At 39.5% G+C, this 27,227-nt stretch overlaps 3 protein-coding genes across 4 annotated transcripts; 2 read left to right on the forward strand and 1 right to left on the reverse strand.

The window, feature by feature from the left end:
* The first annotated feature begins 188 nt into the window (after window positions 1-188).
* On the forward strand, window positions 189-12,043 carry loxa (lysyl oxidase a). Of its 2 annotated transcripts, none has more exons than XM_078271869.1 (8): window positions 189-310; window positions 7,125-8,126; window positions 8,417-8,525; window positions 8,996-9,133; window positions 10,310-10,466; window positions 11,023-11,118; window positions 11,289-11,404; window positions 11,492-12,043. In XM_078271869.1, exons 2-8 carry the CDS (start codon window positions 7,478-7,480, stop codon window positions 11,496-11,498), a joined length of 1,272 nt encoding a protein of 423 aa, XP_078127995.1. In that variant the 5' UTR covers window positions 189-310; window positions 7,125-7,477; the 3' UTR covers window positions 11,499-12,043. The 2 variants fall into 2 exon arrangements, with proteins under 2 accessions (XP_078127995.1, XP_078127996.1); XM_078271870.1 differs by having other exon boundaries at window positions 193-281.
* A 778-nt stretch (window positions 12,044-12,821) lies between these two features.
* snx24 (sorting nexin 24) lies at window positions 12,822-19,310 on the forward strand. Its single transcript, XM_078271151.1, has 7 exons — window positions 12,822-13,035; window positions 14,614-14,697; window positions 17,192-17,296; window positions 18,074-18,168; window positions 18,288-18,317; window positions 18,476-18,540; window positions 18,773-19,310. The coding sequence occupies exons 1-7, from the start codon at window positions 12,967-12,969 to the stop codon at window positions 18,841-18,843; spliced, it is 519 nt and encodes a 172-aa protein (XP_078127277.1). The 5' UTR covers window positions 12,822-12,966; the 3' UTR covers window positions 18,844-19,310.
* A 4-nt stretch (window positions 19,311-19,314) lies between these two features.
* ggcx (gamma-glutamyl carboxylase) lies at window positions 19,315-27,141 on the reverse strand. Its single transcript, XM_078271150.1, has 15 exons — window positions 26,950-27,141; window positions 26,482-26,682; window positions 26,186-26,344; window positions 25,246-25,411; window positions 25,067-25,145; window positions 24,848-24,954; window positions 24,571-24,734; window positions 24,135-24,436; window positions 23,556-23,687; window positions 23,030-23,181; window positions 22,735-22,904; window positions 22,472-22,602; window positions 22,231-22,378; window positions 21,762-21,963; window positions 19,315-21,641 (listed from the first exon to the last, which is right to left on the reverse strand). Exons 1-15 carry the CDS (start codon window positions 26,972-26,974, stop codon window positions 21,482-21,484), a joined length of 2,298 nt encoding a protein of 765 aa, XP_078127276.1. The 5' UTR covers window positions 26,975-27,141; the 3' UTR covers window positions 19,315-21,481.
* Window positions 27,142-27,227: the final 86 nt, after the last annotated feature.

The raw sequence follows: 27,227 nt of genomic DNA on the forward strand, positions 1-27,227 counted from the left end.
CCTAACAAAACAGCTTGGTTAACTTTGTTCTAATATTGACTTCAGTAATCTAAATGAAGCAACAAAGGCCAAATTTCAATCATCATTTTAATGTACTGTATGCCTCCTGTAGATGGAGCCATCGTTCTTTTTTTAAACAAAATAAATGTATGATTCATTTAGTGACATAACCACTTCACCATGAACTGGATATGGGGGAAGGAAGGAAACATTTACACCCGTGGTTAGCTTACTGTATATTCTCCAGCCTACCTGGGTTGCACATGTCCACACTGCAAAAGGTAACTGGAACATCTACAGAAAATTTGAGGTAAACCTAAAAACTTTATACAGGAAGTTTCAGTGGTAAGATTTAAACTTAGTCAGGACCTTCTTGCTGAAAGGGAACAGTGGCCTCATTTTTACTGGTATTATAATACAATCTGAGTGATCAGATCACAAGTGGACAGCTGTGAACCTGAGTACAGGTATGAATGCACCCAGGAAGTATTGAGATCCGATCACTCAGACCACATTCAAAAGGTGGTCTGGGCAACATGTGTCCACATTCTTATAGCAGTGTGTACGGGTATGTGTCCTGGGCCACATTAAGGACCTCCTACCAGGGATGCACCGAATCCAGGATTTGGCTTCGGATTCGGACGAATATTGGGCTTTTTGACGGGGTTCGGTTTCTGCCGAACCTTAGAATTTTTTTCCATCGAATCGAACCCTACGCTCGCTACGCTGGTCAACGTAATGATGCCGCCGTTGATTACGGGAAGGTGTTTACGTAGGTGGACCGTTCAATGCAGTAGGTTGTGCGAAAATGAAAATGGAACTCGTGAGCAGAAAAAGTACGTAGTAAGTTTGGCAGTACTTTCAGTCAAAAGACGGTGATTCAAGTTGAGCTACATGTTCAATTTGCAATGCCGATTTGTTTTCGTGGTGGCAATACACAACATCGCCGCTGTTAAAACATTTGCGTATGAAACATTTGCGTATGAAACATCCGAAAGAATATGAGTTGTTCATGAAGGAATCTACAGACAGCAGCCAAAATGCAGCAACTTCAGGTACGGCAAAGGAAGGACAGTCCCAGCTAAAAACTCAACTACACCGAACAAACAGTCAAAATTGTTTTTCTAACTTGTCTTCCTGGCATAATTTATTGAAATTTATTGAAAAGATTTCTGGTACAGAATATACAATTCTCTATTCCAGACTCTAAAAAACACAAAACAAACAAATATATATATATTCACATTTTAACATTTTATAAAACATTAATTTCATAATTGAAGTTTTCTAACAATTCATAAATAAATTACATAAATGAATTACATAAATTACTGCTTTATAATTATACATTACATCTTATGTTGTGTAATGTTGCCTATTCTTTTGTTTTTTTACACTTAAAATAAAATGAAAAATTGTATTAATGTGTTTACTGTGTTAATGGACTGAGGATGGGAGTAGGATTCGGTATTCGGTTTTGGATTCAGCAGAATCTTAACCAGTGGATTCGGTATTCGGCCGAACCCCAAAAATCTGGATTCGGTGCATCCCCACCTCCTACTCAACTGTGAGTGGAAATACGTACTCATTCAAGGTATTTAGAGTGAATCATATGTTTTGGATGTTATTATCATACGGTTGGTGTTGGTTCCTGTGCTCCCTGCTCTCATATCCCCGGCTGTCTGGAGCTCTGTGCCCCATGGTTGGCTGGAAAGGGCAGCTGTTAGTATACAATAACCTTGTTTTTAGTTTCATAAAACGTCCCTGAAATGAACAGCTTCGGAGTCATTGGAATGGTTACATAACTTTTTTTGGGTTGAATGGTGGTCGTCTCGCTTCCCCCTAGCGCCTGTGAGCGGAAAAACCACATTGCAACTTTCGGCCGGCGAGGCGCTGGCCTCAGCGTCAGGAAGTATCGTGTGAAATCCGGTCTCACGATGTCACGAATTGCTTCACGGCACTGCACACATACAGGAACCGGCTAGCTATAAGAACAAGGTAGCGATGGAGTTTTTCACACTATCGTCATGGCCGAGCCGGCAAAAAAGAAGAGAAAGCAGGAAAGCATTGTCAGAGGAACAGAGAAAGAGGAAACGGCAGACTGACCGGGCAAGGAGTCAGCAGTTATATCTATTCCGAAGCTGTAGGGGGAGCTCTATAGAGAAACCTGCGAGCAAAAAGCGAGAAAACAGTGAAGAAATTGCCAAAACTGCATAGCGCCCATAGACAGTAAAAGAATGCACACAGCTACGCCATATATTTACACGGAGACCAGTGAAGTCACTTTTCCAGTGATGGCTGAGCGTGCTGAGCAGCCTCAAACTGAGCTTGACGACGTACATGTGACGTGAGCAACCTGTAACCTGAAAGTTGTAAGTCTTCTGGTAGCTGTGCCAAGAGAAATCTCAATCATTCCGAATCTTGCAGAGACGGAGAGCGTAGGTATATGTGAGGAGATAACATAGGCACAGGCTAATTATTGCTAACTAAAATGCTAGTTAACATTAGTAATTAAACTTAAACAGCTAATGTAAGTCGAAACTGCTTGCGAGCTTCTCCTGTACTATACGGTAATTTCTGTACTATGCAACAGAAAGTCGCGTGGTTATGACACAATCATTAGCCTATTTTTACAAAAACATCTGCTACGGAGCCATAACGTGAGATACAAGGTGATGGAGCCTTTTATACATTGCTGTGTTTCTTTAGAAATAAACAATGGATAAATAGAGTCTTTAAACGCTTCAGATGTAAAGTTATTTGCTGTCAAAGTGACGCCAAAATGAATGGGAGTCAATGGGAGGTGATGGCTTGTTAGCCTAGAATCTCCCCATTGGAGCTTTGCGGAGGCTCGCTTACCCCCTTGATTGCGCCCCTTTAATGTCCGAATTTACCCTCACAGTTTAGTCTGTTTTTATATAGAGACACATAAATAACTGAAAATGACTAAGTCAAAGAAGAGCAAATAAATCTCTTTATTACTGGATTAACTGGAATTGCTCCCTCCCTCTCTGTTGTTGTGTGATAGGGGGGAGTCGGAGGACATACTGGGAGTAAAAAAAAAGAAGAGTTCATCTGCAAGACCATTGCACAATGTAAAGTTTTCTGAGGTTTGTCTTGATAAAGAGCTCCTCCTCCTGGTTGCAGAGTCTGCAGTGCATGTGCAGAGTGCCACGTAGTCCACTAGTCTTTGTGTGTGTGTGTGTGTGTGTGTGTGTGTGTGTGTGTGTGTGTGTGTGTGTGTGTGTGTGTGTGTGTGTGTGTGTGTGTGTGTGTGGTGCAAACCCTAACTTGGTGCTCCAAGAGTAATAGAAACCCACTTATTATATATAACCCATTTATGAAGGAGGAGAAATATTTGAATTGTCTGTTTCTGTCTAGAGTTTTGAGCTAAGATGAATGTGATCTTATTTGAACAGGCTAACTTTTGCAAATGAGTGGAGGGAAGATCTGTTACTGCAAGGAAATGTAAGAGTGTAACAAGCTGTAAAGGAAATTAACAGAAGCAGGGATGTTATGGGATAGAAGTTGTGTGGCTTAAGTTGAGGGATGTGATAGAAGAGTCTTGGGAATAGACCAGAGGAAGTACGCATTGCTGTGGATCCTTGAGAGAGATGTGTGTGGTCCTAGTTCACTGTGATGAGATCATAATGATGAAATTAATAATTAGATGCAAATTGAGTAAAATCTAATCTGAACTGGAGAAAGTAATATTAATTTTCTAACTGGATTTAAACAGCCCAACAAAGTTGGAGCGATGTGGGTTTTATATCATATGCAAGAGCATATTGAATAAAATATCTATATCTACCTTAAATTTAGACATTGGCTGTTGTAAATGCTTAAATGTAAGCTTCACATCTCAAGTGAAGTGGCAAATGTCTGCCTGATGTTGACTCAGTGATGGCACTTTTTATGGCAATTTAGCATCATGACAGGATGGAGATCTCTTTTTTCCCCTCTTTACTCACTGACGTGTCTTATGCAGGAGGCCTTGTCACTATTTTCCCTTCGTATTCTTCAACCCAGACGTGGATTTATTCAAATTCTTTTAGCTGAGCCGGGTGCCCAAAAATATCAGGAATGGGAGTGAGTTCCAGCAACGTGGACAAAAGAACTCGGCTAATTCCTTGCAGATGTGTCTCCTGAGCTGTGTGGGGGAACACTGTGCTGCCCTCGCTGGAGAAAAAAAGGACTCTGCATGGAGAAAGTTCAATGAATTACGAGTGAAAAACAGGAGCGACTCGGTACAGCTGGTTCTGACTGTCTGGTGTTACAGGGAAGAGAAAGGAGGAAACACAGAAACACATGCACATAGTTGGCCTTCTCTTTATGTAGGAGTGTATGTAAGTCATCCTCTAAGCGAAAACACAATCATATGTTGGTTTTTAAAAAGCGTATCTGTAAGTGTTTTATGCTGGAAATCAATCCTTCATAGGTGAATTCAAATAAAATTGCTAGAGGGCATCTCTAAAGACAAAACAGCAAACATTTACAAAAGAGCAGCCAGATTCATTCCTGGTGTTGCTGTGGTTCAGTTTGGGAATTTTTGTTTTATGACTTCACTTTTTAATCCTGAGGAACGGTTTCATAAATGCATCTTTTAGTTTATTGGGATTAGTGAGCCATTGGAATCCTGTTTCTCTTTTAAACATTTCCCACCTATCTTTAACTCATAAGTCTGCAGGGAGGAAACATTTTCAGTAGCTCAAATAACTCCACTTGGCTCTGATTGGCCCTCACAGCTTACACAAGTTGAAATGTAACATCACGTGACTGTGAGTTGATGTGCACCCTCGTAATCCAAGAACAATACAACTGGTTTAACTGTAATTTACAGCATTACTTAATCAGTTTACTTTACCATTAAATAGACTATAAAGTATTTTAGTCTGCCCTTGGTTCTTCTCTTTCTCAGCTACCGTTTGGGCAGAGTACATTTTCACTGGAATCATAAATGTTCACACTCAGTTTTTACAGCTCCTGAAAACTTAGTTTCATCTGAAGTATTTCTCTATACAATGTTAAATATCTATAACTAAATTATAACAATCAAGTTAAAGTTAACCTGTGGAGGGGCGTAATAAAGCGGCGGTACCTGAGATGGAGAACAGACTGCACAACCTGCAAGCTGTTATTGGCTGGGTGTCACACAACCATGTGGGGCCCACAGGCTCTTTGCTGACGCCCATAAATGGAAATAAATAAGAAGAAAAGACAAAATACAGGCAGAGGGAAGGGTCTCTGCAGACACAGACAGCAAAAATACAAACAGATCAGACTCCATTCTGATACATTCCAGGAAAAAGTAAGCATTGCTCTCAACAAATCACTCTTGATAAATAAATGTTCAATAAACTACTTAATATTAAATACTTTCCCCCAGGTTTCTAGTCAGTTACATGGCCATTTGACTACCAAGCTACCAGCTACTACTTTTAGTTTTAGCACTATTTGTGCTTTTCCAGTATGTTATTCTAGGTATTAGTAAAACATAAATCTGAAGGAAGAAGATTATAATGTAGGAGTTTGTAGAGTTTGTCTAAGGCAAGACCATAACCCCCCGTTTCCCAAACATCTCCCTCAGGTACAGATAAGAAAATGGCATACAGCACTCTAATATTATTTGCAGTCATCTGCCCCCTAGTGTCAGGATATGAGCCACTGTGATTGAGCTGTTATTAGATCACAGGGGATCTTTATTTTCAGACTGATCTCATGAAATGGCGTATGTATGACACGCCAATTTGTATGCCATTATTGGCCGGGGATCGCGTACCTCGTGTGACGTTTCCTTATCCCGCGTGTGACTTTTCCTCTTTCTTCTTTTACTAAAGCCAACCCCGTTTTTCATCTCCTAAACCCAACCCTGTTGTTCTTTTCCTAAACTCAACCGTCACTTTCTTCTTTTACTAAAGCCAACCCCGTTCTTCTTTTCCTAAACCCAACCGGTTCTTCTTTTCCTAAACTCAACCGTAGCTTTCTTCTCGCAATAACACGTTCTTCTCGCAATAACACGTTCTTCTCGCAATAACACATTCTTTTCGCGATAACACGTCAAATGGCATATATGTGTACGCCCACTGTATACAGCATAGACATACACACGGATAGCTCAGAATGCGTACAGATAACACGCCACTTGGCTTAAGAAAGTTGACGTGTATATTTACGTGAAGTCATGATGCCATGTTTTAATTGGTCATTTGTGGATTTCATGTGTGAAGTTCTTGGTTTTTAAAGCTAGATAAAAGCTCATAATTAATCTCTGGTTCTACGTGTTAAAAAACTTTACATGTAATCCAAATGTTTGGCTTTGAAATCAATTGGTCTCATAAAACTTTGTGTTTTGAGAAACTATAAAATCCTTGAGGCCATTTGCTGTGGTCTAGCAGCAGCCATCATGTGGTCAATTGTGTAGATGCTAGAAAGAATGTCCTGGTTTGCCAGACAAAGGAAAAGGAAAGCCTTGGATTAAGTTTCCCAAGCCATGCATTAAAGCCTACCTCTGGTGTTACAGCAGGGCGCGGGCAGTGATTTGACTGGGTCACTGCAAATGACTTATCAGAGGAGGAGCGTGGGGTCACCAGTCTGCCACCAGATGCAGTAATGCAGATATCAATTATCACCACAGCCTCATTTTGTGTATTGCTCAGAATAGACTAATTATGACCTTATAGAAAATTAGTGTGAGATGCTTGAGGAGTCTTTCACGTTGTTAGCAATGCTACAACACAGACAGGACTGGATGTGGGGGGGGGTGCTTGTGAGAGATGGTTTCCCAGAAATAAACAAAAAATGTTGCAGGGCCAAGAGTCATGTTTAGGTTTCTGAGATCCTTCTATAAGAAAATGGAGTGCAGATACTTCTGGCAGAGTGTGTTGCAATTTGGTTGGGAGTTCATCCAACAGTCATTTATCATGACATTCTGTTGATCTGGTAGAGAAAGACCAAATGAGGAAAATATTTATGTGAAATCCTTACAAGAAAGATGAAGAAAGTTTGCATCTGTTTTTGTGTCTGTTTTTTTTTATCTGTTATGATTCAAAATACAGTATGCATCTACTTTGTGAGGAAGAAAATAAGTTTCACTACTTGTTACTGACACATTAACCACCTTTTAGGGGCCAGACTGAGCATAATCAGACTCCCTTGGCTGGGCATGATCACACATCGCGTAATCATCCAATGGTTATATGAGAAGCAGCACCAGACTTGTATAACAGATTCAAAAACTCCAAATGCTGAACTCCTCCTCTTATTCTTCATCATCATCATCATCATCTCACTGGGCGCATCTGCAGGCTGCAGGAGCAGAGCGATATGAGTTTACACGGATAGCTACATTTAAACTTAGTTTTTCCTCTCTGCTCACTGAATATCCTTCAAACAGAGATGAAGGGTATTTAAGTCAAAGACAAGTGGCTCATTAAAATATTCGCTTAGTCACATTACATTTTCTTTAATTGAGTTCATAATGGGATTACGCATATTTGGCACGCCACTTTACGCATATGCGTGCGTCTATTTTTTTGTTTGCATCCTGCAAACTGCCCAGTCTCAGACGAATCCGGGGACCCAACAAGGAAATAACCAGAGAGCGGCTCTCCGGCAGACGCTGCAGTGGTCACACAACGGAAAGGTTTTTAGCATTTTAAGCCAGGGCTCGGAGTATCAGCCACCGAGGCGGAGGGGCGCACCTCAGGAGCAAGTGCAGGCGCGACCTGTCACCATCATTCGTGATGCGGACGTGAGACATCCGGACACCTCGAGCCAGCCGGTGGCCCAGCAGCAGCAACAGCCTCCCCGGCCGGCGTCCAACCCGCACAGCCCCCGCGGGCTTCCAACTCCACTCCAAAGGCTCGTGAGAGGGCACGAGCACCGCCAGCATCACCGTGAGCGCCCCGGTGAGCGCACGGGGACGCAGAGGAGCAGCAATGAGACCCAGCAAAAGGTCACTGTCAGTCCGCCTCTGCCCAGGAGAGAAGACATGATGGTCGGTGATGATCCCTACGACCCCTACAAGTCCACTGATCCAGATAATCCATATTACAATCATTATGACGTTTACGAGAGACCGAGGTCGAGATCGAGACCCGGATATGGCACAAGGTATCATCAGTACGGTAAGAGTGGGGTTCTCCAAACAACATTGATGAGATTGATATGACCCATAAAGTGGAGTTTGTGATGCTAAAATGCTTCCGGTTTATCATCCAATCAATCAGTTATTTAATTAATCAGTTTGTCTACCGTATCTGTCTCACTTTGTCTCTAAATGGCTGCAGGTATTTAACACCTGTTAAAATGTTTATGAAACACTAATTTACTGATTGATTTATGGTTTATGTATCACTTTATTTACTGTCATATTTATAGCTATTATCACTATTATAACGTGTGTTTGTTGTTTTAGGTCTGCCTGATCTAGTACCTGACCCCTACTACATTCAGGCCTCTGCTTATGCCCAGAGAGTCCCAATGTACAACCTGAGATGTGCAGCTGAGGAGAACTGTTTGTCAAGGTAGACTGCTGTCAGGACTTATCCACAGGGAGAGAGAGAAGAAAAAAACAGGGTTTGCATCCAAGCTTAAGTGTGATTCAGAGAGCTTTGAGCCATAACAACCGCCTAAAGTGTTTGTGGATGAGTGCTGCCCAGTGGCACCATGAGATGAGGTAAAATTAACCGAATCCTGCCACTGATGTTGGAGATGGGTGGAGTTGTGGATTTCTGTGAAGTTTATTCATAGTTTGCCCCCGAGGAGAGAAAGCCTGAATGGTAAACACATTATCAAAACTAACCCAAACAACCACATGCCTCCTAACTATTTTTCCACCCACCATTTACACATAGACTGCTTTCACTCAGACACTCAGAGGAGGGGATCTAGCAGGAAAAACTATCATAGTCTCGTAATTGTGTCCACAAATGACTTGTTTTTTTCTTCTTCTTCTTCTGCAAACTTATGCTCTTCCTATGCTTTGTGTCTGCAGCTCGGCCTATACGTCCAGTATGAGAGACTATGACACCCGCATGCTGCTGAGGTTTCCTCAGAGAGTCAAAAACCAGGGGACGGCGGACTTCCTCCCCAGCAGGCCACGTTACTCCTGGGAGTGGCACAGCTGTCATCAGTGAGTAATGTCATGTCAGTACTGTCCACAAAAAGAACATTTCTGTGACTTGTGAGGCTGCTCTCTTTGCATAATTTGTTCTTACTGGCCAACAAGCTGACATCAATTAGAATCATTCACGTGATGGTTTCATGCATGAAAAAAACAGATCTGGATCCAGTTTTGAAAAGACTCTAAATTAGATATAGATCAAAACATTTAAATATTACATTACTCACTTGTTTTTAATAGTTTGAATTGGAGATGGAACATTTTTTCTTTCACACATTGTAACTCTGTGTAGTTTTGTTCTTCACTTACAAATGTAAGGAACTAATTGTTTCCAAGAGATACTATTTTCCCAACACTATTTGTCTTTTCTAGTCTGTAGTTGTGGTATGGCACCCCCTGTTGAACCACAGTTGTGCTACTTTTGGCTGTTTCATTGTGTTTGAGTAATTTTGATATCAGGACTGATATCTTAACACAAGTTTTATTTGTATTTTTAGGCTTTTTAAGGTGTAATTTTCTATTTTATAATTTTAGCATAAGGGCAGTAAAACCTACTTTGGGCTTTCAAAAGATGATGTGACTGAACTTCATATGACCTTTGAATTCAGTTAATTTACAGCTGCAAAGCCAGACGTTGTAAAGTAAAGCTGTGTGATGAGGATAATGAGACAAAAAGGAAAACCACTAGTCTGTCTGTCCCTTTATTGAACAAATGGAAAAGTGCCTAGTTTTCCTTGATTTCACAGAAACTACCTCAGTCCATAGTTATGTTGTGAAACAACCAGTCCACTGTGCTAATCCCCAAGATGGAGCACATTTGGCAGCGATCCAAACTGGTGATGTCGACTGTATAGATTTCTTTTCAGTGTTTTGAAAGTCAACCAGACTGTTTTCGTCTCATTAAACAAACTTCAAGATAATGGAGTGAAAGCTGATTCAGATTCACTGTAGCGCTACATGTATGATAAATACCTGTGATGTTTGCAGACACAGTGACTGGCAGCCATTTAAATGAACACCAGGAAATGTCCAACAAAATGTATTTCAATGTTAATCAGTAATTATGTAAATGTGGCTTAGGAACTAAACATGTCTGGTTGTTTTAGTTTCAGATTAATGCAGAACTCACTCGGTTCAGATTAAAAATGCCTGGAGTTGTTGAACACTGCTGTTGCTGATCCACAGGCACTTCCACAGCATGGATGAGTTCAGCCACTACGACCTGCTGGATGCCTCCACTCACCACTCGGTGGCTGAGGGCCACAAGGCCAGCTTCTGCCTGGAGGACACTTCCTGTGACTACGGCTACTATAGGCGGTTTGCCTGCACCTCACATACCCAGGTCTCAAGAATACCTGCTGATAAGATAATTGTTGAAATGTTTTATTTACACTTGTGCTTTTCCTACTGTGACATGTCAAAATTGAAAAAAAAGATTGATTGAATTATAGTGGTTGCAAAATAAAAGTTGGATCCTGGATGCAGGATTTTGGTGTGTAAATTTCTGTAAAATGAGGAAGAAAAACAAGTGCTCTTTTACTGAGGCAGCTGTCCTTTAGAGAACAATTTTAGTATTTCCTTTTTGCACGAGTCAGTGGTGATTTGATGATTTCCTGTTTTTCTGTAAATTGATCCCACCTGCCTGAACGTCTGTGATCAGTTGTTTGGCAGATGTTTTCTTTTTCCATCCTCTTTACTTTATTTTGACAGGCAGATTTTTTTTCTCTTTTTTATAATTATTGTTTTTCTAATCAGAAGCATTTTAGGCTTACCATTAGATATCACACTGTAATAAAACATTAAAATCTTTGTTACACTTACTGTTCTATATGTAAAAGGGCCTAGAAGAAGTTTGTTTGTTGATATAATGTTTTATGTGGATGCTATCTGTTGTGCAGGGCCTGAGCCCAGGATGTTATGATACCTACAACGCAGACATCGACTGCCAGTGGATTGACATCACAGATGTGAAACCTGGAAACTATATCCTCAAGGTTTGTTAGAAATACCAGATGGCATTTGTCTTCCTCATGAGACACCAAACCCCTTTCAAAGAGTTGCATTCATGTGGAATCCCATTGCATGCATGATTATTTGATTATTGAGTCTATGCTTTTTATTTATCGTTGTTGCTTTGTTATTGATTCTTTGTTGTTCTCCACAGATCAGTGTAAATCCGAACTATCATGTCCCAGAATCAGACTACAGCAACAACGTTGTGCGCTGTGAGGTTCGCTACACTGGCAACTATGCCTATGTGTCAGGATGTCATATGTCATCGTGAGTATCATGTCTCAAGTGACAATTATTTATTTATTTCTTGCACCCTCCATTAATCCTCATGGTGTTTTTTTTGTTTTTTTCCAGGTATTAAGAGATAACAGGCTTCTAAGCGAAGATGTACTGTAAATGACAGTGCAGAGGACTGCATATGAAAGCATATAAAAAAATAATTAAGTAAACATTAAATTGTTAGACATATATTTTTACAATTTAAAATACTCACAATTTATAATGTCACTATGACGTCATTTGACGATATAGTGACAGATAATGTTGAATTCTTTTTTGGTGTTGGTAGCAGCTTTTCTCCATACAGTCCATAAGAATATACCGATCTAATCTTTGCTTTAGAATCATTTGGATTTCTTACTTCTATCATATTGTACTGTATGCTTGCATTTTATGCTACTTGTAAAATAGTTAAAGAATAAAATCCATGAAATTAAGAATCTTAGCAAGTTACAAATTTAAACAAGCTTACCCTCATTGTTAAATCAATATCAATTATATCACAGTTTTAAAATGAACCAACTGTAAAGGAAAATGTATGTGTTATATTTATATGCAACGGAAGAAACTCTCTTTACTCCAAAGCTTTTGTTGAAACTGAGTTAAATAAAGCTTACTGATATTGTATCACTTTTTTTTTGACTGACCAGATTGAAGTGATCTTGCCTTTGTTTCTTACCTTTAGTTATGTCTTATTGTCTTTGCCATGCACACAAACACATTGAATCACAAACACAGACACACACACACACATACACTATAAAAAAGGGTAGATACAAAAGGTTAAAAGTAGGGCTTCAAACTACTGATACTTTTCTCTACACATTATGATTATTTTTTGACAAATGCATTAAAAAGTCAGAAAATTGTGAAAAATGCTTCCCAGAAGTTCCCAGTGCCCAAGGTAACATCTTCATATAGCCTAAATATAAATCAGAGAAATTTCATTTTCATAAAGTTGATGGACTTGTGAGAGACAGATTAAAACAAAAAAGGGTCAAAGTTGAAGCAGCAGAGGCAAAAATATTCTGATCAATGATGTGGTCCATTGGTAATATAAAGATATTGATAATAGTCGCTTTAAGAGAGATAGGGGGCATATGATCAGCTGAAAGATGAGAATGAACACTGTCCTGAATGTAATGAAATAAAAGAGTTATATATATATATTTTACAAATTATTATTTCAGAAGTTATTGGGTCATGTATGCTATATATTTGACACAATTTATTCATGTAATAATGTATTTCATAATTACTGATTTATTTAGTTGTTAGTTTAACATCTAACACTTTCCATGATGAGGATCTGTAGCCTATATACAATGTTGTAAAATCACAACTGGCTCCGGTCCAGCAGGGGGCGCCACTGAGACTTTTCACATGTTTAAATCCAATGATTTTTATCAAGCTGTTGGAGAAACTCATAGGAGAAACTGGAGTCAACCACCAGCAGTGTGTATATATATGTGTGTGTGTGTATGTATGTGTGTTTGTGTGTGCCATAGGATCAGATATTACCTTCAAAACTGTTCGTTTGTCAAGTTAAAATGCATCCAGTCAGAGTGTCGATCCCGTCGTTTCGTTCAGAAAACAACTCGATCGAGAAAGGATACACGGTAAGCTGTTTAATAATAACCTCTGTCTGTCTGTGTCGTCTGCTCTGCTGCTGCTGTCATCACTTTTTCATTTTCACTCAGATGTTACTTCTGTGCCCCTGAAATAATAAACCAGGGTCCGTTTAACAACCCGCAGCGTAAATGTTGCTGTTAATGTAGCTATGTTTGATGTCTGTTTGGTTACCCGGCGGTTCAGGTGCCTCAGCCCTGAATTCACCTTGTTTTTATACATGTCAGTGTTTAAATCATTTAGTTTATATAGAGATCAAAAGCCTAAATTGTGACAATACAGAGAAAAAGTTAACTGTAGTTAATGTAACGTGTAAACGTTTGTTTCGGCGAGACTTCTGAATTTGTGTCTAATTAGAGCCACTGGGCGTGTAAGCCAACCCAACCAGGATCTCCAGCTGACTGACATAAATGTATGACATCATTTCATATGGGACAGGGACCCTCATATTAAGTGTTACTGAACCCTTTAAACTCCTTTCCCAGAAATTTCGAATTGCAATGAGACAAAAAAAGAAGACTAGTCACAATCAAAGCAGCAGAGTCTGAGATATACTGACTTTTAGTCATTGTAGGTCAACCTCCAAATATATTGGAGCCTTCCCATAATGCATTCACTAGCCTTTTAGTTAGCCCCCCAAAGTTAGGCCCCTGTGCCTTTCAAACTCCATGCCTCCAGATTTCAATGCATAGAAATGCATGGTCAATAAATTAGTCCAGTTCCAATACCTCACCTCTACTGCCCTGATCCCAGTGCTCTCTTTTTCTCACATTTAAAGGAATATTTTGGCATTTAGGCAAATACACTTATTTGCTTTCTTGGAGTCAGGCCAACTGTTGTTTTCCTGTTTATGCTAAGCTAAGCAAACCAGCTTCATATTTACCATACAGACATGAAAGTGATATTAATCAAATAATTTAACCCCTGACAAGAAAACAAATAACTGTATTCCCAAAATGTTGAACTTTTCCTTTAAAATCTGTATTCCTTACATATATACTGAGACTGCTGCCATCAGTCTCTCTGGGACATTTTTCACCTTTTTTTGCTGTTTTTTCCACCATGAAGACCGCATGTTAATGCTGTCCTGTAGTCTAATTGAAACGTCTCTGAGTTGTTCCAGGATTTGTTAATAATTCTTGATTGTTTTGGATATCTGTGCTCTGGAGTACAGAATTGCAGTAACAACACAGCCATCATTTAAGAGTATATTTCTCATTTACATGATGCTGACAAGAAGAGCAATTTTTCAGGAAGAATCCTGTTGAGTGAGGGAAGTAAAAGTCTGTTTAGGGATGTTAACAGTAATTCTGACAGATCACTTTTTTTTTTTTACAGCAGCCAGATGTTTCCTCTTGGTAACTAGCTGACATAGACTGTAACTGATAGCTCAGTAGTCAGCAGTCAGTCAGTCAGTCAGTCAGTCAGTCACACACCATGCACTGGGAGGGGCCATTTTTGGCTGATGGGCTCTGTTGATAAATCATGATTCTCTCAAACGACTCTCAACAACAGAATTCACCCTTTTTGCCAAAAGTGGTACCAACTTTTTTCTTTCTTTTTTTCAGGTCTTTAGAATTGACGTGCTGATGAATGGCAGACAACATGCTGTTGAGAAACGCTACAGTGAATTCCACACTTTGCATAAAATGGTGAGCTTCTGTGCCATCCCAAAGTTTCTGATCATTTATTTGTATTTACAGAGTCCTCCTTTCTTACGATTTAGTGTTTGAGTCCTTAACCTTAGCCTTTAATAAGTGAACATCTTATGATTTTTACATACTAACCACCACGTTTAATGATTTTTTTCCACTGATATTTGAGTTGCAATATAACATTTTAATATATGTGCTGCATTGCATAATGTGCTAAAAAGGATTAGTCAGTTAACCTCTTAACAAACAGCTGCATTTTCAAGCTTTTTGGTCTAAACGTCATACCCAAATTAAAAGTGGTACAGCTCCCATATACTTTGACATGGGATGTGCCTGGTATTATTGGAAAGGAAACACTCAAGTTTTTGTTACAAGGGTCAGGATGATTCTAGGCCTTACTGACACAGAGTTATAGAGGCTAGAATGGAGGGTTTTTATTTCCGTCCAAGTCATGCATCTATAAAATTATTAAAATACACTGCTGTAAACACATCTAGTGAGTTACAGACAACACAATGTCATAGCCACATGTCTCAGCTTACTACAGAACAAATCCGAAAGAAGCCAAAAGACTCAAAAATGGATTTTATATGAATTTTTTTCTACATATATGTCTGTGCGTTTTTCTGATTTCCATTTGAAAAGTGCAAAGAAAAAAGCCAATAAAGTACAAAATAAAACACTTCTCAAATACACAAACGCAACCATATCAATCATACACATACTTGAAATAACTATATACATAAATATATATAAATAAGTAATTATACATTGCACAGGGTGCCATATGCTTATAGGAGGCCCTGTTTTTGCTTTGACACAGCTCCAGCCATTACAGGGTTAAAATTGTAGTGGCACATTTGGTCTCTATCGACTTGTCTGCTCATTGGCTAAAAATGTAAACGGGTCTTATAGCATTTAAATCTAACTGGTCCGAGCAAATGTCGATCGTTTGCACGTGGGCTCACATCGCGTCAGAGGACTCTTCAGCTTTCCATTGGTGTATCACAGGCAAACCTGCACCAATTGGCTTATACCAGGTCTCTATGGAAACCTAAGAAGTCAGAGAATACAGTGACGCCCACATCAAGTTGGTAGGAGCCTCAGGAGAGACGCGAGGAAGCAATACAAATACGGAAATGAAAAACAGTTTAGCGATTTTCCGTTGTGATTCGGCCAGAAACGTCAAGATTGTGAGGCGAACCGCTCGTTTTGGATATAATGGCTTGGATATTCCATTTCCTTGGACTCTTGGGGATGTAAGAAAAAAAAGTTTTGGGCAAAAAATCCCCGCAGTGGCTAAAGGGACAAAGAAACAGGTATGCATGCACTAGACACGGGCAGCGCTGTTTACGCTGTATTGTTTTATTTTCTATAACTTTGTAGCAGTTGTGTAACTGCTATAAATCATCTTATGCTTTGTGTTTGGGCTTAATGGAATCCTGAGAGTCTAAGCTTTCAATTGATGTGTCACATGGCTGTATATTTTTAAGATTTAATGCTTTAAAGTCATAAAAACGTTTATGAGTGGAGGTTACAGCGACGCCACAGCCACAAGGTGTACCGTACACGGTACAGTGAAAGTACTGAAAATGTATTGGGAGACATTTTAATAATTGATTTATAATTTTAAGTAATTTTTTATTTGTAAAATGATACTTTGGGTTCCATGGACTTCCATCTTCAATGTCTGAGATTTTAGAGGGTAACCAATTGATTGTGTAATCAAAAACATACAACAGATACAACCTTATTTATGTAAGCCCATTTCATACAAAAATATGCAATACAGTTTGCTTCACTGTGTGTGTGTGTGTGTGTGTGTGTGTGTGTGTGTGTGTGTGTGTGTGTGTAAATGGGGAATAAAGTGTTTGCATGCTTAAGAAATCACAACAGCAAATACATAAATGATTAATGATGATGAATGTGCTGCCTTGTGGTTAACCACGTTCACCATACCAGTTTGTTTGAGGTTGTAGCTTTACAGATGAGTTTCTCTTCCTGTCTTGCTCAATAGTTTACGTTTTGTTTGTTTGGACATCCGCTTTTTGTACAGGCCTTTTTCCACTGAAAACACTTTGACACGTCACAGTATTAAAAGCACAAATGTATATAATCAAAATAATTATGGCTTAATTCCATTTAGCGGCTTCAGTTTCAGGGTCCTGGTATTGTGCATGCCGTCTCACTGTAACACTTGAATAAAACAGAGCCATCATCAATGTTATTAGTAACACCTGGGCTTTTCCTACTATAAGAAGTCAAAATGTCTGCTGTGAAAAATGCACACACACGCTGGGTTATTCATGATTTTAGTAGTAGTTTAATTTGTGTTAACTGCTAATTAGCAAAGTTTAGCATTATAAAACGCTACGTGTTAGCCTTTAGTTCAGAGCACCACTGCGCCTCAGTGCAGCTTCACAGAGCTGCTAGCATGGCTGTAGACCCATGTTTGTCCTGCTTCGTAATGATGTTTTTTAAATCCCTGCAGCTAAAAAAGAGCATAAAGCCACCTGAGATCCCTTCCAAACATGTTAGAAACTGGGTCCCCAAAGTCCTGGAGCAGAGGAGGCAAGGTCTGGAGCTCTACTTGCAGGTACTGTGACACACCTTCACTCCACCTGCTAAAAATAAAGAAACAAAACATTTCTTCATGTATATGAAGTAGGGGTGTAAGAAAAAATTGATACACTTGAGTATCGGGATATTTTATTTATATATATATATATACTATTTTTTAGTTTTAGTTTATCTGCAAAAATATTCATGTAAGACAGTGGGTCACGTTTATGTTGTGTTCAAACCCCCTACCGCTAGATGGCTATGCTGAGATGCACCACTAGTGTCCTTACCTAACGGTGCCTAGCAGTGCCTGACTTTTTGCTAGAAGCTAACAATGTAGCTATGGCTGAACTTTGTTCTACTTTAGCATATAAAAAAGTGCTCACTAAGAACCTGTGAACCACAATCCCAAACTGGCGGATTGATTTTCTGTGTACTGAATTGTTTACCTAAAGTAAACTTCTTTGACTTTTATGCACATCATGTCATTTTTCTGAATTTATACTTTAAAAAAAATCCCAATATATCGCCTTACGCACAGTATCAAAATATATTGCAATATATTGAATCGTGACCCATGTGTCGTGATACGTATCGTATCGCCAGATTCTTGCCAATACACAGCCCTAATATGAGGTCAGTATTGTGAACGCAGCCTATTTTTCCTTTACCAAAGACAGATGTTAATTCAAAGTAAACACAAAACTACAGGATGGGAGATTAACCAAGAAGGTCATGCAGGTCACTTCGGTTGTGTACTGCTGCTTCATGTGCACATTGCAATTTGCTTTTGTTTTGTCTGTTTTGTCAGACTATAATTATGGAAAATGGAGTTCTTCCAAAGATATTCCTGGATTTCCTAAATATCCGCCATTTTCCTTCAGTGCCAAAAACAGAAAGCTGTGGGTGAGTTGAAACTCTATGAAATAAGACACATTTTGTGGCATTTTCTTTTGTGTGTTTGTTGCCAGGCTACTAGAAGGCTTTGTGGCATATTGGCATAACTTTTATTTTTCTTCTCTAAGGTCGTTTGATACAGAATCGGAGGAATCAAGGTGAGTCGTTTTGTTGCAACTACTATATAAAACAGCAGGTTTGTGAACTTCACCCAGCATGTCAGTGACACAACCTACGATTCTTCATCCTGTTAAATTATATACATCATGTTACCGCCCACAAACCCTCTGACTTCTCCTTTTTGGATTCTTCTCAGTAAACTTTCACACCAGCCTGTCTTGCTGTTTCTTAGAGACCCCTACCTGCTGCCATCTGCTCACGGTGAGTTCAAGCTACTTTCGCCTAATATTATTATTATTATTATTATTATTATTATTATTATTATTATTATTATATCCCGTGCTTAATCATTCTAATAGCATAGTTGAAAAGATCATTATTTATGGTAAATTAACTATAAAAAATATTGTAGACATTTTTTCAGCAAAAAGTGGGCATGAACTTCTTACTCATCTTACCTTTTTATTTGAAAAATGTTCTTCTTTCCTTTCAGATGCATTTTCAAATGTTGTGATTGAGGGTGTAGTACATGGAGTTTTCTATCCAGATCTTCAACCAAGGTAGAGCTGCAGAGCCGAATTTGAGGGCATGTCAATACAAACGGATGTGTCATGTTTTCACACCATTTTAGGTGTGCATCGGGAAGGATGTGACATGTTAAGATACACTGAGCCTCATATAGATTTTCCAAATGATAAAACAAAAATCCATTATTTTCTTCTCTCGATAAATCACTGGCACTACACCGTATGTTGTTCTAAAAATAAGCAATATTGACCCATATTTCAAGGGATTTGAATCCTAAGAAAATAATTTAAGCACAACTTTTGTCAGCTATCAAATTTAATTATGTGTGAAACAGTTTGGCGCGTTAACGTAGACATTTTGAAGCATTTGAATCAAAATAATAAAGTAAAGACAAACTATTCTTTTAAGATTAAAGCAAATACATTCTATTTTCCTTCTTTCTTAAGAAATTAACGAGTGGAATTAACATACAGGATTACTAAAAAAAAAGGGATAAGAGGCAAAGTATTAGAGCTTTTAGTAAGTAAATACCAGAAGTTGAACCCTGGGGAACCAGAAAGGAAAAGCTGATGCCAGCTGGACTGAAGGTTAGTTTGCCATACACAGAGGAGGCCTGTAAGGACAAAGCACAGGGCTGGAGTAGAGAGCTGGATCATGGCCTGCTAACAGGGAGGTGCCCCTCCCTTTGTAGCACCAGTACTGTGCTGACAAATTGAGCCATCTGAGGGAGAGCAGTGAGACAGCGTGGAACAACTTTGAGTGTATTTGTGCATTCTGGTGGAGTTGACAGCTATCTGCCACATGCTAGGGTGGAATTGGATTTGAGTTGTGATGTGGACCTCTTTTACTGAGAATCAGATGTTTGTGAAGGAGTACTGTAGTGTTTACAGTGGTGCTACTGAGCTCTGTGGGGCTACCGGAACAGCAGCTCAGTTTGGTGAGGTGATGAGCATGAGGTTCTGGACACAAAGCCTATTTGAATTGAAACCGCGACAGATAGAAATAGGTGGCACAACCTGTGTGCGAGGAATGATGCAGTAAGCTCGATGCAATTAAAAAGAGCACCACTGATTTAGCATTTGCACTCCTACTGCATTGTCAGACTTACGAAAAAGCAGGGCAAAGCAAAGTGACATCAGTTAAGGCAATTTATTAGGTTTTGCAGTTTTTTCTGGAGCCATTAAAGGCTTTATACAACTTTTTTTACAGGCTCTGCACACACACACACGTTTGGTAGCTGTCGTGGAAGTAGATTTTCGCACCATTTTCATATGAAAATGAGGATCACGTTGAATTTGCGCACACAAGTAGGAAAGGCTTCTGATAACACTTGCTAAAGGCCAGTGACACTAATACCAGTCATGTTAAGTGTAATGTTGAATTTACACATAATATAGGTCAGTTTTTCAATTGTGGTGATCAGAGGTATAGTCAGTCACCCATCATGTAAAGGGAAGTGTGATTTTTAAAAGACTTACAACCAGTAAAACACTGTGCAATATGAAATAAAATACAGATAGTCTTTATATTGTGAAGTACAAACCATCTCCTTGTTAACACTTGTCACTTTTTGGGCAGTAATTGATCTGAGCAGTTTTCTTATGTGACCTCCTCTTATGCACAGTGACAACTACATATTTATACGGAATCGAATGAATCCTGAGCAATTAACCTCAACTAAACAGATCATGATTTTATGTTTTAACAAGGTAAATAATTTCATAGAGATCCATCTGGTAGATTTATGTGTATTTAAATTGTGCAACATTGTACTGTTTGTGCTCTATGTGAAAAGTGTCATTTATGTGCCATAATGTCAACCTACAGTGAACACTGGAATTCTACTGTAGCACTTTAAGATGGGCGATATGTAAAATACTGACACCAATAAAATTCATTATTTCCACAAACCTTATATCAAAATGACTTACTGATTTTTTTTTTTAAATTAAAATAACATCAAATGTATTGACACAAGCTCTTTATTAGAAAAGTGACTAGAAAAGGCTGTTGATTGACTAACAATTGTATTTCGGTCAGTCAGTTTTTATCACATTATAGGGTTAGCATAAAAGATCAGAGAAGCATGTTCCCTCAAAACTGAGTATAAAAACGGAGTATATTTTTAAACATGCTTGTTATGAAATCGGGCACGAATTATTGAAATTTGAGTTCGGCAAGAAACCAACAGGAGGAGCAGCTATAGCTCAACCTAATCCTGTTTATGTCAGTATGTTCGCTAAAATGTGTCCCCTTAAAACCATTCAGTAATTAATAATAACTGTTAGTAATAATTATCAATATGTTGTCAATGTCTTGATATTCTTTTTGGTCATGTCACCCAGCCATAATTGCAATTATAAAATTCTTAAGCAAAATTGAACAAACAGGAAATGTAGTCTTGCACAGCAAAGCAGTGCATATCTGTTAACATTCAGCATTCTGGTTTTGCTGCAGCTATAATGCAAACATGTCCTCTGCATAAATTCTGATCTGTAAACAAATGCTATAACAAAATACTGGCTTTACATTTAAAAATAATCTGAAACTCAGAATATTTCAGAAGCATAGAAAATTCCCTTGATTTCTGGGCAGCAATGTCCCAGTAACAGTCCAGTAGTAACAATGCGTGATCCAGAAATTCAACACAGTATTTTTGGCCCCAATGACGGCTTTAAAGTTCTCCATGACCAACTTCATCTTTCAGCCGTTCGTCCTGGTTGGCTTCTGCCTGAGGTTCTTTCATGTTGGCGAAGGCAACTTCTCTTGTCAGCTGTTCGAGAGAAGGGAGACCCACTACCAGGTTTCTCATAGCAATGGCGGTCATCAAGAATCTGAAAGCAAAAGGGAAAAAGTTAATGAAATACATTCAGGGAATAATTTAGTTATTACATTTTCTGTGTCAATACAACAAAACGTGGCATGATGCTGTGCTGTTAGAAGACAACGCTCACCCCCTCCGTATTGTATAGTACTTCTTCACTGCAAAGCGCTCCAGTCGCTCTAGTGCACCGGCCTCCCTGCGCTTCTTCACCTCCTTCATGCGACGTTGCCTCTTCAGGAACAGCTGCACAATCGGGTCAGTGACGTTTAACTCTGACCCTTCATCGTCTGCAGTGATAAGAGGCTGCAGCTCAGGAGGAAGGGGCTCGGTTTCTGTGGAAAGAGACCGTCCAGTCAGAATCATCTGATGAATTTCTTTTGAGCTCTTGAGCAAAACTTTTACATTTGAATAAAAAGGGAGAATGTTCTCACAGGGTTCAAGCTGTTGTGATCTTTGAGATTATATTTTTTATAATTTAGATAAAAAGGAATAGCTGACATTTACTACATATTTCTAATCATGTTTGCTTTGAAGCCTATTTTTTCATACAATATTGCACTATTAAACTATATTCATGGTGTTAAGTACCTGACATTTACCTGTCCCATTGCGTACACGCTCCTGAAGCTCAAACAGCTTCGTGAAGTTCTCCTGTAACGCCGCTTCTGTGGTGTTGACGTAGATGTACATGTAGCAAGACGGGTCTTCAGACACTGTGTACACCTTATGGTAAGCCCCAGCAGGTACCTAAACACATACCCATTATGGCAAATGCTTTTGTGTCCAGGTTAAACAAATAATGGTAATGTTAATGGTGATGTTAGTGTGTCGCTACTGTACCTTTATCTGTTCACCAGGCTGAAGAGTGAAGTTCTTCTTCTCCTCCACTATCTCAACGTTCACTTTGCCCTGCAATACACTGATGCTGGTGTTGCCCAGATCTTGACTTACAAAGTTTTCTAAGTGAAGACCTAAAAGGTAACATACTGTCAGTTAGCACGAAGGCAGCCTGTAGCACCAAGAATTAATGAGGGTAAACATACTGTAACTACAAACATAAATACACTTCTAAACAAAAGAGAGAACAAAGAGAGATTTGTAACCTGGGAAATCAGCGATAAAGACGATCTCAGTCTGATTGTCCAAACTTCCCTCAATCTCCTGGAACTTGGTCCTCCATGGGGAGAGGTCCACCAGTAGAGGCATCAACCATGTGTTTGGTCGGAAAGGTGACCAATCAGCCTTCACAACGTCCACACGGGGATCAAAGATCCTTAGAGAAAAGGCCAGACCAAATTTAAAACACACTCTATATTATTTTTTAGAACATTATTCATTGGATACACCTGAAGTAATTACATTAATAGCATCTTTCTCTCAAGCAAAAGGCTCTCATACCTTTGCTGGAAGCGTTCATTGATGGACACCCAGATGTCAAAGTAGATTTCAGGATCAGAGATATTATAGCGGGGCAGGAACTGATTGAGGCACGTGGCATACTGCTTCAGCATGTCTCCATGGTCTTTCCAGCGACGGCTTTGTGTGAAAACCTTTGATTCAAAACATGCAAAACTTCAGCTCAATGGTGTTTTAAGCCCCTAAAGTCTCCTTCCAGGCAGCACTGCGACCGTTGACTTCAAGGCACCTAACCCTAACCTTAACCATTGCTTAATCCTAGTGCCTTCCAGGCAGCGCTGGCTGGAAAGAGACATTGGGGCCTTAAAACACTGATAAAAAAAAACTTAATTTGCTATCTAACCTTAAAAGCGTTTTATCATGACATGACTGATGGGCCCAATTTACCTTGATTTGCATTGTAACTCTTGTGCATAGATACTCATCATGATCGTCATATGCTGCACTGATATACTGTTAAGACAAACTGTACTGCTCACATACTTTGTGTGTTTTCTTTGGAACTCACCCCTGGGTTCAGATAACCAATTTCCCCAGTTTTTCCATCTTTGTAGGTGATCTTAACATGCTGATGGCTGCGGGAGTGAACCATCATGTCCCATGAGTAGCCGTACAAGCCATTGGTCCAGTTGTTGTAACCCTGCAGAAAAACTAAATATTAGGATAATTCCATACTAATACAAATCACACTGTAAAAAATGCCTCACCCTTTCATCAGTTTTTTAATAAAGTTGTATATAAACCAGGACTTTAAATTCATAAAGAACGCAGTGTTGCTATCAGAGACTGGATGATGACGATGCTACTTCAGGGCTTTAACCCTTCTTCTGACAGCACCGGTCTGAGCTGTTGTTTGCTCTGGATCAATGACTGTTGACTCTGATTGAGCAACTATCAGTCTGGTGACTCAGAGAGGGATTAGAAGGCTTTTGCTGACAGCAAAGTACAATCTTATTAACCAGAATGTCTCTGTGTAAAAAGTGCTGGAAGAACAGAACACTTTACTAGTTGGCTCTTTATATCAAGTCAGCTGTAAAAGTATTTTAGGATTTTAAATGTAAAAAAAAGACAGGATAGACAGACGTACCTGTGTGATGAAGTGAGAGTAAGGCAGGAAGAACTGTTCAATGATGTAGAGAATTGTAAAAATGGCTCCCAGCTTGTGCTTTAGTCTCAGTTTGGAAGCTTTGGCGACAGGCGGGGTCACCTGGCGTTCGGTACTGGTGCTTTGAATCTCATTGTAAACACAGGAAGTACTGGGCTGAGGTTCTGGCGAGGTGAGTGGCAGGACTGCCCTGAGGAATTCTGGGAAACAAGCAAAGAATTTTCTTGGCCAGTCGGCGTAGCAGAAGAGGGGACTGGTGGCCAGCATTGTGTAGGAAAACATCCCTGTGGAAGATTAACATTCTCATTAGATACGATAATATCATCAATTAAATGGTGGTAACATCATACCTCACAAATTAAAGGCATAATTAAAAGTATCCATGGCAACAAGAAATATGATTTTAATGAAGACTCACCAATGCTGAAAAGCTGAGAGTTCATGCAGTGGAAGTAGGAGACGAAGAAAAATGCATACGGTCGTGTGGCATCAAAAAACAGCAGGTAGCCGGCGGTCAGATCAAGAACAAGACCACCTCCGTGCACCACCAGCAGATTTACTAACTCCACGGGGAGAATGACTCTGACAAAATAATACAGCATGGTACAGCATGATCAGAGTGGGAGAACTGAGATACAACAGTCAGTGATTGAAGGCTTAAATATCTTTGGACTGAGCTGCTAAATAATACCTACTTGAAAGGATCAAATAGCCAATGATGAGCAAGGTATGACATTGAGTATCCCTCCACCCAATCGGCATCCAACTTTTTGATTCCAGCGATGAAGTATACAATAAATATCTTTGAGGAACAAAAAACATTGACATCATTAGATGTGCCCAAGCCATGTTCATGAATACTTCAAGTTGAAAAATATACAAAATTAGCTGTTAAAGGTCACTGGTGCACAAACCTGTGTCCTCAACAAGGTGTAATTCCATAGAGGCACGTGGGCATTTCTTATAGAAGGCCGCCGCAATCCATCGATTGACCTACAAGTAAGACACAGGCATTAAAGTAATCCTCTGTTGAGCTCACACATATAGAAGCGCCAGAAATTGCACACAGACAGAGCTGTAAACATCATCTCACCAGTATCTGTTGCCGTCCATGACTGTGAGCTGAAACCCAATGAGGCCATACAGGTACGAGTGATTGTTCCAGGTTGTTTTGTCCAGAAAGAAGATGTACCAGTATGTCGAGATGAACATGAGGCAGGAGAGACGGTAGAAACAGCCAAGCATGATGCCCAAGGCGCCTCCAATGAGAAACATAAATACAACTTCAGTTAATAATACAAAACAGTTGTTAGTTACAATAATTAGCCTATTTCTACACATAAATATCTTAACTTGTCCATGGGGAGTCCTACTCAGCCAGTGAAAACAGTTGTATAATGTTGTCTGTGGCTCTTGGAGAAAATGGAGGTGTGGAGTTTGACAGATGTGGGTTTTGGTCTACCATTCAACTAAAAGATGCTATATAGTGTTACTGTTGCATCATGGGAAATATAGTAGTTTGAAGTTTGACCCATACTACATACTCTTGCAAGTCCCTCAACATTATTGCAGTGCAATACTAAATTAGCTGGAGACCGTTGTACAAAATTCTATAAAACAATTATTGCCACAAATATGTGTTATATGTTGTTGAATGTAAATAATCTACGTTATAAGTTGTATATGAAAAATATCATATACAAATGAAATACTTACGTACCACATACAAAACCAACTATATAACTGTACACTGTATAGAATATTTTAATTAATTTTGCATGAGTTAGTCAGCTTGGAGGGAAAATAAAAGTGGAAAATTGCAGGTTGGGTAAATGTGCTTTCATCTTCACCAGACAGCCACCCCACAGAGACTGTTTCCTATAAAACACCTGCATCCGCTTAAAAAGGATGGGGTCCCCTTTCCTCACCAAGCCACAGTAAACACTGAGGTGTGGGCCTTTCAACCTGTAACATTTTGAACACAAGCTTCTAAGATAAAAAAAAATAATTAAAAAAAAAGGAGCGTGACCCACCAAAGAACATTACTACATACACCAGATACATCCAATCCAGCGGCAGTGGCTGTAAGACATTGAAGAGGGGAAAGCGGCACACAGGGGCACCATCCAGGTACTTAAAGTCCAGGTGACTGAGGCCACGTTCCTGTGTGATGTCGATTACCATCAGCAAACCTGCATGAAAGACACAAGATGATGTTGGAAAGGCACAAGTGTTTTAGTAGCTTCTAGGAACAATCTCAACTCTGTTGCAGAACCACTTAAACCCAGCAGCAGGCAGTCTAGTGTGAGCAAATGCCATGTTAACTTACCAAACAAGCAGCGGAAGATGCCCAGGGATGCAGGGTCAGTGGGACGGTTCAGGAGGGTCACCAGGCTGTGCCAGGAGGTCAGGTCCTCCTTCCTGAACCCAAAGACTTTCTCCATCTTGCTTTTGGTCTGTGGTGTTTCTTTTTTAGGAGCTGCATCCTTCGTTGCAGTTTGTTCCTCTCCAGTACTGTTCACAAGAGCACCTAGAGGTTTAACAGGCCCATACACGTGATACAGTAGTATTTATTATGACTAAGAGCAATATATTGCGAATTAAATACGATGTCAACTGAGTTATTGTGCTTTATTTAGAAAACATGGAAATCCTAGCATGATTTACAAAACGCTCAGCTCTTATTTATACACCAAACATGACTATGGTTTAGATAACTTCTCCTTGGTTACATGCTGATCTATCTAGTCATTACAATAGCAAAACCACACATTGTCACTGCTAAAAACAAGCTCACCTGGAGTTGCGTCTCTCGCCTCCATGCTACAAAATGCTCAGAATAAAACTGATTTGGGTTGTGGACAGGGGGTCAGAAAATTCCTGTCTCTGCTCTCCCTGTCCCAGCTGGAGGTTTACTGCCTGGTCACGTCGGACGAGTTACGTGTCACAGTCCCACACACACGGTCGAGTCAGGGAAAGGAGAGAGGGAGAGGAGGTTCCTTCGGGAGGAATGTTGTGAAACAAATGCTCTTCGTTTATTGGCTGATTTTTTTGCACTGACCACACCTCTAAGGG

Source organism: Sander vitreus, chromosome 16, assembly GCF_031162955.1.
Source record: "Sander vitreus isolate 19-12246 chromosome 16, sanVit1, whole genome shotgun sequence".
NCBI classification, from domain to species: domain Eukaryota; kingdom Metazoa; phylum Chordata; class Actinopteri; order Perciformes; family Percidae; genus Sander; species Sander vitreus.